General features: G+C 37.7%; 1 protein-coding gene across 1 annotated transcript in view; it reads right to left on the bottom strand.

The window, feature by feature from the left end:
* LOC131939090 (extracellular matrix protein 3) overlaps window positions 1–11,044 on the bottom strand; it is a 186,199-nt gene that overhangs the window by 3,864 nt on the left and 171,291 nt on the right. Inside the window, exons 11-24 of the mRNA XM_059297325.1 lie at window positions 8,440–8,604; window positions 7,494–7,676; window positions 6,814–6,941; window positions 6,355–6,507; window positions 5,738–5,945; window positions 5,208–5,372; window positions 4,702–4,871; window positions 3,834–3,925; window positions 3,423–3,522; window positions 2,421–2,616; window positions 1,853–2,085; window positions 937–1,201; window positions 632–819; window positions 70–201 (exon numbers count right to left, since the gene is read on the bottom strand). Coding sequence (XP_059153308.1) covers window positions 70–201; window positions 632–819; window positions 937–1,201; window positions 1,853–2,085; window positions 2,421–2,616; window positions 3,423–3,522; window positions 3,834–3,925; window positions 4,702–4,871; window positions 5,208–5,372; window positions 5,738–5,945; window positions 6,355–6,507; window positions 6,814–6,941; window positions 7,494–7,676; window positions 8,440–8,604 — 2,378 coding nt within the window. The remainder of the gene's footprint in view (window positions 1–69; window positions 202–631; window positions 820–936; window positions 1,202–1,852; window positions 2,086–2,420; window positions 2,617–3,422; window positions 3,523–3,833; window positions 3,926–4,701; window positions 4,872–5,207; window positions 5,373–5,737; window positions 5,946–6,354; window positions 6,508–6,813; window positions 6,942–7,493; window positions 7,677–8,439; window positions 8,605–11,044) is intronic.

Raw genomic sequence — 11,044 nt, 5'->3', positions numbered from 1 at the left:
AATACAAATGATCTGTATAAATCAAAGCATTATGTTTGAATGAACTATTAAGTGTTAGGTAGCAGTTACCTGGAAGATTTTGAGAGCATCAAAAGAAAAGCCGTCTGTCCCGGTCTGTTTGACCAGCTGACCAGCACCTGGGTCCGTGGACGCCCACAGAGCTTTAAAGGGAATGTTGGTCTCATCGCTAGCCTCGTTATCCTGGGAAGAAAATTAATTATTCAAATTGAGATCAATTTTAAATAATGTCAAAACTTAATCCAATTTCTCAACTTCAATAAAATAAGAAATATTTACTGCAAGCTTCTATGAATCCTTTACTTGTGACACTTATATAACAATAAGGGGCATAAAAAATAATTTCTTGACAGAAGAGTGTACAAATCATAGGCTGGGGGTATCAGGTGTTAAATAGTAAACACACCACTCAAATATGAAAACATTAGATATAACCTGTAGGAGGGGTTATTACTTTACAACTAAACCACCAAAATTCTTTTCTTTAGTCCTTTATCGCACAATGGTTGGAAGAACCATCACTTGTTATTAGTTTGAAATTTTGGAAATCTCCATCAGGCAACAGGATTCAAAACATACCTATTCTGTATAAGCCCTTAAAAGCTAGACCTACCAATAGTTTAAATGAGTAGAGCAGGTTTGGCGTCTTGACTTGGCAGCCCAGATTCTCCGTGGATTTGTCGTATTTGGGGATGTAGCCATCTTTGCCTGTACACAGGTACACCTGGTCCAACTGCAGGTCATAATACTTGTCTTGGTCAATCACAGGGTCTAGGCTGACTCGCCCGTAGATTTTATCATCTGTGAGGAATTTTAAATGTGGGAATCAGTAAGTTTTGCATTATGTAGATTCATGCAATAAGAGATGGTTTTACAAAATGAAAACAATATAAAAAACTTATAAAAAAATCATCTCACATGGTAGAAATCCAGCATCAATATCTTCTGAAACAGCCATGTTTGGGTCCGATGCCCACTTCTCTTTGCTGTTGGTAAGGTGAAATTGTGTGTTGTGGGAATATTCAGTGGGAACTAGATGGCTGACTTGGTGAAGCCTGATGGGCAGGAGGAAGGACACAGTCTCCTGAAGGCTGCATCTGTTGGACTGAGAGAACTTGTGCTCGATCACCTCAAAGCAGGGTATCAGCTCAATGATGTAGTTGCCAGAAAAATCCATGTAATTCTGGTGAAAAAAAATTATAACATTTTGGTTACATTTAGAACCAAAAAAGATTAGTTTCTTGTTGGAATCACTCTTTTATTGATTTCTTTATATTATTATTTTGCTTAGATCATCAACATGAATATATAAAAATTTAAACTGAATAAAAATTGTTCAAGCTGGACCTATAGACCTACTGATTACTTCCCTTAAACTACACATCTGTTTCAAGTGTATTTAAAAAATATATTCTGTTTGTTCTATTCAGGGGTCTAACACATGTTAGGGGGTTGTTTTATTATTTAATTTACAATGGTGTATAGTAATGATGTATAAATAAAAGTGAATTGGATGAATAAGTTCTTTCTTTCTCTTAAGGCAATATGTGGCTTTAGAATAGGAGGAAGGTTTAAAAAAAAATGTTATATAAATGAGATAAGAGGGGGTTCTCTAATTATTGTGTTATATCTTTAATAAATTAAACAAACAAAAAGTAAAAATTCAGACAAGAAAGTTCACAGAGTAACTGCAGTAGAGTTTATCTGTTTCTCCAACGTCAGCATTACGTTACCATTACGTCTATACTTTTATATTAGTGCTTTTTTGCTCAACCATAGAGTTCCTAAATTACACATAAAATATGTAACTTTCACATATGTCAAAAATACTTACTGATATATCTGTAGTAAAATTCCACTCTTGATATGCGCGCATAAATGGGAGATCACTGTTCATGGGTTGCAGGTGAAAGGTCAAATCTGTATTCTCTATGGAAACAGCTCTGTTGTCATTGTCAAATGCAAATACTGATGTGACAAATTGAACTTTGAACTTGGCTTCTGTCAAGAATGTGACAGTCAGCTGTCTTTCATCTGTGATTTTTATACTTGTGGGATACAGAATTCCTGCAAACACCATTGAGGTTAATTATTCACCTTATTTATTTTTGGTTAGTTAATTGTTCATTTATTTAGTTTATAAATCTTATTTTTGTGTCCATTGTATGTTGCTCTACTATTATTCAATCAATTTTTCATTTCTTTGTTCAATTCTTCAGTTTACACTATTTTCCTAGATTTTAAATTGGAAAACTAATTATTTTATGCAAGATTCAACTTTATTTTGAGTTTTATTTATTCAATTTTTTCTTGGTTAAAATATTCATTATTGGTTTAATACTCTGCTTCTCTATAAAAATGAATAGACATACAACAAAGAAAAAGTGAAATAATGTTCCCACCTTCTAAGTTAGACAATGTGGAGAAACTCTTGGTTCCATTCTGCCAGTTAAAAGGTGTGTCAAACGTGTAGACTAGGGTCAACTTAGACGTCAGGTCAAAGTGCGTGGACTTGTTTTCATCAGCAGGGTCAAGGTTGACATACGAGACATGGAGTGGGAGTTGGGCGGTGACCAGGGACTGTTTACTGCTGGCAATCTGCAGGAAATAAAAATGTTGAATAGAAAATGATGGATAAAAAATGTTGGATAGAAAATGATGGATAAAAAATGTTGGATAGAAAATGTTGGATAAAAATTTTTTGGATAAAATTGTTGAATAAAAAATGTTGAATAAAAAATGTTGGATAAAAAATTGTTGGATAAAAAATCTTGGATAAAAAATGTTGGATAAAAATGTTGGACAAAATATGTTGGATAAAAAATGTTGATCTAGTTGTAGGCTAATACATCAATAAAATTTATCATATTTTTTTTTAGTTTTATATTCTGAGAATATAAAACATTCTGAAAAAGGAAACAGCTCAGTTCCTAGATTTTATGTCTTTTTGCGTTTTTAGTTTTTGCTTCGCTGTGACTGAAGATTAGATGTATTCATGGGTATGTGTGTGCCTCAGTGTACATTAGCTTTAGTGTGAATGTGTTGTTGTATGTTGCATGGGTGTAAGTTAGTTTTAAAAAAATGTATTTGTATGTGTTCTTGGGTGTGTGATAGCTTAGTGTGAATGTGTTTGTATGGGTGATTGGGTGTATGTATGTAGATCAGCGCATGTGCCACAGAGCAAGTTTTTTTTCACCAAGTTAAACCTGAATGACCCCAGAAGCTCATACATCAGGCCTTCTCATGACAACAAACTGTTACAGAATAACACTGACTACACTTAGCTAGCTTCACATGGCAAATTTTTACAAACTGTTAAAGAATAACACTGATTGCACTTGGTTGGGTTGGTTTCACATGGCAAATTTTCACCTGACAAGTTTGACCTGACAAGCTTGACCAACCTGTTCATCCCAGGAGAGCACAGCACCACAGTCTCTGACCAGTTCCTCCAGGTTAAAGTAACTTTCATAGACCCACATGCAGGAGTGGAGGTCCAAGTACCTGTACAGGTGAATCATGGTTTCGTTAGAGATAAACCTTAACACTGAAGTCAACAAAGTTGCTAAAACTGCAGTCAAGATTTATGACTGATGTCAACACTACCACAAATGTGGTTTCCACATCAACAGTGGTGTCAGCACCAAAAGCACACATCAATAAATAATGATTTTAGCCATGATATTGACTATTAATTAAACTATTCATTCAACAACATCAATAATAAAGTATCGTTTTTTTGCCAATGTTCTAAAAAGGATTGAAGACTTCTAAAAACATGTGTTTCAGTCTGAACATATTGTTCCCCAACTTACCTGTAAAACTGGACAGTAGACTTGGACCTTAGAGTGGCATCATACTGGTAGGGGAACCTACTCTGTGAGTGGTCGTTTGCCTTGGTTAAGTCCTGCAAGAGAAAATGTTAATGCGGGATCTAACTCAAGTAGTATGCACAGTTAAACATTAATGCCATGCAGTAGGCTACCAATGTAGGGGAGAGTGACATTTTACTGGGCTAGACTAGCAGTATTAGATATACATTTTATTTCAGCACCATTGGTAAACTTAAGTACAAAAGATTGCCATAAATTAAAGACAAAACAGTATAGCTGGTGGGAGCAGAGTCTACATCTGTAAATATTCCTCATCACAACCTTATGCCTGTTAGCTTTACAAAGATATCTAAATCATTCACTATCACATCCTTATACCTGTTAGCTTCACAAAGCTTTTTAAATCATTCACTATCACATCATTATACACAAAAACATGGAGACTTGGGCAGGGGTCATTGGACCCTGTGTCTTTATTAAGACAACAACAGACCATATTTTCACAGAATAAATGACACATATGAACATTGATACAGACATATAAGATGATGATAACATACAGGACAATGGTACAGGGGTAAAGCATAATGATATAGACAGATGTAGAGAATGATGATACAAACAGACATACAATTAAAGGACAGAGGATGTTGATACAGACATACAGAAGTGTGATACCAACATACAGGACAATGATATAGACATACAGTACATCCTCAAATAAATAAGAAAATGAGAAAATTACAAAGGCTGCCCCCCAAAACTAGATACCCCTGTCTAGACTTAAATGTCGTTACATTTTATAACAAATATTAGCTGATTTGACATGAAACAAGAGTGATCTACAGACCTCTTTCAGGCTGTTGAGGTTGCTGCACTTGTGCTGGGTGTGTTCAGAACTGGCCACCATTTCAATGAGGTCAGTAAGTTTGTTGGTGGAATAGACTGGGAACATACCATCATGATGGGGCAGTATAACGGTCAGTTTGATCTTCTTGCCGTTCTTTGGGTCATCTTGACCTGTCAGAAAGAACAGTGTACATCTTAATTTTAATAATAGAGGAATTAGCAGTAAAAAAGTATATTTGAATCTTTATGTTAAGACATGTTTATTGATTTTTATCATAAACAATGTTTTTTTTAGAAAAGGTGTAACAATTAAAAATCTTGTAAATGATTTTTTAAAAAGGTTATGTATTAAGTTTGCCATACAAATTTTAAAGCTCAAAACAATTATTATAAAAATTGCATTTTTATCTAAATCTTTATATATTAAACAAAAACAAAAAATTCTCTGGTAAAGGTAGGTTACCAGTATAAAACAAGCTTTTACCTGTGTAAAATACACATTTTTACCTGTGTAATTTAATCTAGCTGTGAAGGGCTGAGGTCCCAAAATCTTCCCAGATTTGTGCTGACAGATTCCCTTTTCCTGACTGATAGTTACAGCCTCGCTGGTCACACTAGAGCCCGGGTCACCTTCCCGGTTAACTGCAGTTGTAACACACTCAACTTGACTGCCTGTTCAATAAAAAAAGATGGATTATTGCCCTTTACATGTCTAACACACTCGACTGCCTGTTTAATAAAAAAAGATGGATTATTGCCCTTTACATGTCAGCTATTGAATCAAATCCTACTATTGGTCTGAGATTAGTTGGATCATGTAGTATTATGTTAAACCCCTATCTACCCATTACAACCCACATCGACCCCTATCCTCATCCCCTCAAATTACACAAGTACAAACAGATAAACTATGTTTTAAGTATCCTTTATTTTATTTTGGTGAAATTTGATGAGAATTTACTTGGGGATAAAGATAAAAATATTTTTAAAAAAGGTTTTAAAAGATTTTATATTCTGACAATGTTGTCAAACTTTACCTGCTGTAAAATAAATACTGTCCAGCGTGATAGACCGCGGTGAGGTGAAGAAAGTTCTAGACTGGACAACTTGTAGTTGATTTGTACTGTCCACATTGACAGCGGGTGGTGCCACAGACCAAGAGAATGTTGTCAGCTTGTCGTTGACACCGTCGGTGAAACACCTGGAGCTGGTCTTACTGTAGCTGGGGTGTTTAGGGTTACAGGCCTGCAAGGATAAATGGTGACTTTGTGTCAGGAGAAAAATACAAAAAAAACATGATTCAAATTTGAAAAATGAGCTAATTAATTATTATTAAGCTTTCCATGTGATAAACTAATGAACGACACAATCTAAATTCTCTAGATCAAGTTAAAAGACTGTCTAGACTCTAGATTTAGATTAGTCTTAGATCCAAGTCTGAAGTCTATTAGTTTAGTATTACTTTGTCTACTACTGTCTAGAATCTACTACTAACACTAGGATAACTATAAGCTAGATCTAGATCTAGACTAGATTCAAGATTGTCACTAGATCTAGATCTAGTTCTAGTAGCAACGCTACTCTACTCTAACTCTAGCATGTTCAAGATGTTGAATGTTGTATTCTGGTGAATGTCCGTTCAATTAAAACCTACCGTCACACAGATGAGAGGGTACCCTGGTACCGGATTGTTCTGGGCCAGTTCTGGACGATCATAGTCTGCTAGAGACATCACAACTGGCGGGGCGGGGAACTGGACATCGGCTACTTTGGTACGTTCTTCAATGGTGACCGTGGCTTCTACATTCTGAGACAGGAAGGGTATGTTATGTAGACTAGTTGGGAGCAGTAAAAAAATATATTGGCATTGTACTGTATGGGTCATGTGATATGATTGTTTTGATTTGGCTATTCTTAATTTGGACATAGTGACATCACGCTAATGGGGGGGGGGGGGTGATTTTCAGACTTTTGCAACCATGTGCTGCATACGAGAAGAGCTTAACAAATGTGACATCCTAACATTTGATTTTTATTACTTTCTCGTATACGAAGTAAAGAGGAAGTATTGTAAATATCGTGTAAAAAAATCGAAACCCAGAATTTAACATACCTCTAACTTGACCAACCCACTGCCCGCTTTGAGAATGACTTGAAACATTTCACTGTATTCTTTTTCTTCGTTGTGAAATATGGCCACATCAACCTCAATCCTGGTCATGTTAGTCTTAAAGACAAGCTCTGTTAGAGATAGAGGGTTGGTCAGTGGGTAGGTGGTTGGGTGGGTAGTGGTTGTTCGAGTGGGTGGATGGTTGGGTGGGTAAGTGGTTGGTCGAGTGGGTGGATGGTTGGGTGGATGGTTGGGTAGGTAGGTGGTTGATCGAGTGGGTGGATGGTTGGTAGATGGTTGGGTGGGTAGGTAGGTGGTTGGGTGGATGGGTGGTTGGATGGATGGTTGGGTGGGTGGATGGTTGGGTGTATGGTTGGGTGGATGGTTGCGTGGACGCTAGATTGGATACTTTGGTGGATGGATGGTTAGGTGGTGATTTATTTGGTGGTTGGATGGTTGGGTAGATGATTGGGTAAATGGTTGGGTGAATGGTTCGGTGGGTGGTTGTGAGGATGAAATAGACGATGGCTAGATGATTTGATGCATGGATAGCTGAATGGGTGTGAATGGCGTGGATGATTCTATATATTGTTTCATGTTTGGATGAGCGACTAAATAGCTGAATTTGAAAGATAAAATTACACGTGAAAGTTCCTCATTAAAATTCAATATATAAAAATTACCCTGAAAGAACCCCATGTAGTCCTTCCCGGAAGTGGCGGTGACGTCCTTGCTGTTGATGGTGACGATGGCCGTCTGTGACACGTCACCTTTCCTGATGACGGGGATCTTTAGGTAGTTGACCTCTCCTTTAAACATGGGCTCCTTCACACTGAACCTTCTCTCGGCCAGCTTGATCAGAGGGTCTGATAGAAAATATATGTCCAGTAGTTACACGGGTGTATGTGACTAGATCGTTGGTTGATTTTTTTTCTGGTTAGCGGGAGGGGGGGGGGGGGTGGGAGACTAAAAAGAAGGAACCTTGATCATCGGGGATGGCGTGGTCGGATGGTAGAGATAATGACTGCTAACCCTATAACCCCGAGTTCAGATCCCAAAGTAGAAAATCCAACCCAACTTACTGTGACTTTGATAAATAGTTAGCCTTATGAAAAAGTGGTATTGTATACACAATTAGCAGAAAACTACGGGTGGGGCATTTCAGGGTGGATGTGTTTAAATGCAAGTTAAAATCTTTTGTAACTGTATAATAGGTATCTTTCTCCACCTTCTGTTTACAGACCTGCAATATGTGATGGTCACACAGCACTAAAATGCCAATAGAAGTAAGGTGACACTGACTTTGGTATATTACAATCAATAAAATCCTACATACTAATTTGTGCCCATGAAACAAGGGTTTGATGAAATGGAGTTCATCTGTTTCAATTACCTCGGCATACAAGGGAATAGTATGGTCAGCACTATGCTTGGCGCCTTTATTTCCCTAACTCAAGGACTCTCTAATGACACGAGCCTGTGATCCGAACTCAAGACTTTGGGTAAGCAGTCGTAAGCTCTAGCATCCGACCATGCCGTCCCCAGCACTGGTAATAACCCATTTTTAACCAGATGGTGTGTAATAGGTCAAACGTTATGCTCTGCCAGAAAACATCTTGTAAAACTTACAATCATCCTCGTCCAGTATCGTGACGACAGTTGAGTTCTGTCTTCCCACAATGGCCGCGCCCAGTGACCTACTTTCTGCCGCGGCCAGGATGAGCCGGAAGCTCTTGGTGTCTTCTAGAACAGCGTCATTGATGAGCCGCACCCTGCAGTCTTTCTCTGACTCACCTGTGGTGAACAGAGGGGACGAGAGGTTAGTTCGCTTGTAGATTGGTAATAATTAAAATAATTCATTAACTTGAGATTTTGTTTACGTCGCGGTAATGAGATTTTAAATAGCATCTGAACCATGCCCAGGCATTTAAACCTGTTTTAGATATAAATATATGTATACACACAGATATACATACACAACCACACACATATATATATATATATATATATATATATATATATATATATGACATATAGGTATATATATAGGTATATGTATACACACAGATATACATACACAACCACACACACACACACACACATATATATATATATATATATATATATATATATATATATATATATATATATATATATATATATATATATATATATATGACATATAGGCCTGTATATACATATACACATTCTTGACTTATGATATAACTCTATATATTTTATATTAAAAACAATCGTACCTCATCCACCCCAAATACATTCGTAAAAAAAAACTCAATACAAAAAAATATCATGTCTGTCTCAATTGAGTAAACAAGAACGGTCAGAGATTGTTGTGATCTTGAATCCTTGTATTATTTCCCCTGAGTTAGATGGGAAAATGGCCCGCTAATAATCTAACCTCGGCGGGGAGAAACTATTGGCCATCAGAGTATAATGAGATATACATAAGGGCAATAACTCCGAAATAATCTTCAAATAATATTTTCTTTAACGTCTTAGATTCACTTATCAATATAAAGCCAGTATTTTGTGAGATAAAGGGGGAGCATGAGATTTGTAATCAGCATTTTCCATCCCCCCCCCCCCCCCCCTTTGATATAAAAGGATGAGGTTGATGTTTGATTTCAGTGTTGAGGTTGGTGAGGTAGAGTGGTGAGGTGATAGATCAATGTGGTGTTTGAATAACCAAGACTTTCCCAATACTCTCAAACCAACTATAGCTTCAATAATATAATCGACCATATTTATTTTAATGCAAACGAAACGAGCATTGAATGATTGTGGTGGCGACGGAAAACGAGCATTGAATGATTGTGGTGGCGACGACCGCAAGCTGCGTGAAATACAGTCTTTTAATTTTACGACGACAAAAAGGAACGAGTTTGAGATGAAGCACACATACACACATACACACATACACACGCCACATTTTGTCGTGTCATGATAATGTGAGTCTTTGTTGTGAGTTATGGGGGCAACTCAAAGCCGTTGGATTGACACAAAGTGAACGGCGTGACTAACAAAAGTAATTGGTTTACATTAGTTAAAAAAAACAAGATTTAAGCACACGGAAAAAACGGTTAAATAGTTTCGCGAGTCAAACTCCCATTAGCTGCCGTTTAGAAGCTGCTTGCGCTAGACGAAAAAAGTCACTGAGAACTAACTCGCTTTTAAAAAATAGGATGATCTCCCCTTTTCTAGTTTAACAAAAATCGTCAATAGCGCTAATAGCGCCATTTTTTCTAAGTGCGCCGTTTTGCCAAAGAAACAATTACGAGGGTTCTATTTTTAGCAAGTACTAAGAGAAGTTGTTTGTGAGACAGGGGAGGTAAATGTAGGTAAAGTGAGGTAAAAAGTTATCTCAACTTGTTTGCTAGTCGAGGTCTGGGTTATGTTTTGTGGTGCAGGATACTGAAGCCGGAGCAGACTCTAGGGCCGGACGGTGAAGCCGGAGTGTAGAGCCGGAGAGTGAAGCCGGACTATTGTGCCAGGCATTGAAGCCGAACTAAAAATATCCGTGTCTAAGCACGAGCAGGAGTTCTGGCACAATTTGAGCCAGTTTTGGTTGTCAGGGTCTGACCATGGCCAAGTGAGTCGGTTCTACTGAGTATGGGATCGGTTAGGGGTCGGAGTATGGTCAGTTAGGGGTCAGTTAGGGGTCGGAGTATGTTCAGTTAGGGGTTGGCGTATGGTCAGTTAGTGGGTCGGTGTATGGTCAGTTAGGGGTCGGAATATGGTCAGTTAGGGGTCGGTGTATGGTCAGTTAGTGGTCGGAATATAGTCAGTTAGGGGTCGGATTATGGTCAGTTAGGGGTCGGAGTATGGTCAGTTAGGGTCGGAGTATGGTAAATACGGAGTGCGCTAAGACGAGTGAGCTAATGATTGACACGTGGTCGGGGGTTCTGCAAAGGATGCTGTCGCCACATTGTAAAAATAGCTTACTTCAAGCGTCGTTTGCTTCATATAAATAGAATTATATATTTTGAAGTTTCGGCAAGACCTCTACGTCCCTCCCCAAAATATCCCATGTCTATACACGTATACATTTAGAAATTTTCAGACAATTTATATGTAACATAATAGAATTGCAAATATGCAAAATAATTGTTTAGGTTAGGTAGACATACGTTTATCCCAAACTATTTTTCATCATTAGCGCGAGGGAGGGGGGTATAAGCTATGTGCTAGTGTCTTAACCCATTGTACCCACTTA

The sequence above is a fragment of the Physella acuta genome, unplaced genomic scaffold, assembly GCF_028476545.2.
Source record: "Physella acuta isolate Inbredline_101_S28 unplaced genomic scaffold, ASM2847654v3 ptg000017l, whole genome shotgun sequence".
Lineage (NCBI taxonomy): Eukaryota > Metazoa > Mollusca > Gastropoda > Physidae > Physella > Physella acuta.
The sequence above is the reverse complement of the archived record's forward strand: the minus strand, read 5'-3'. Positions and strand labels throughout refer to the sequence as shown.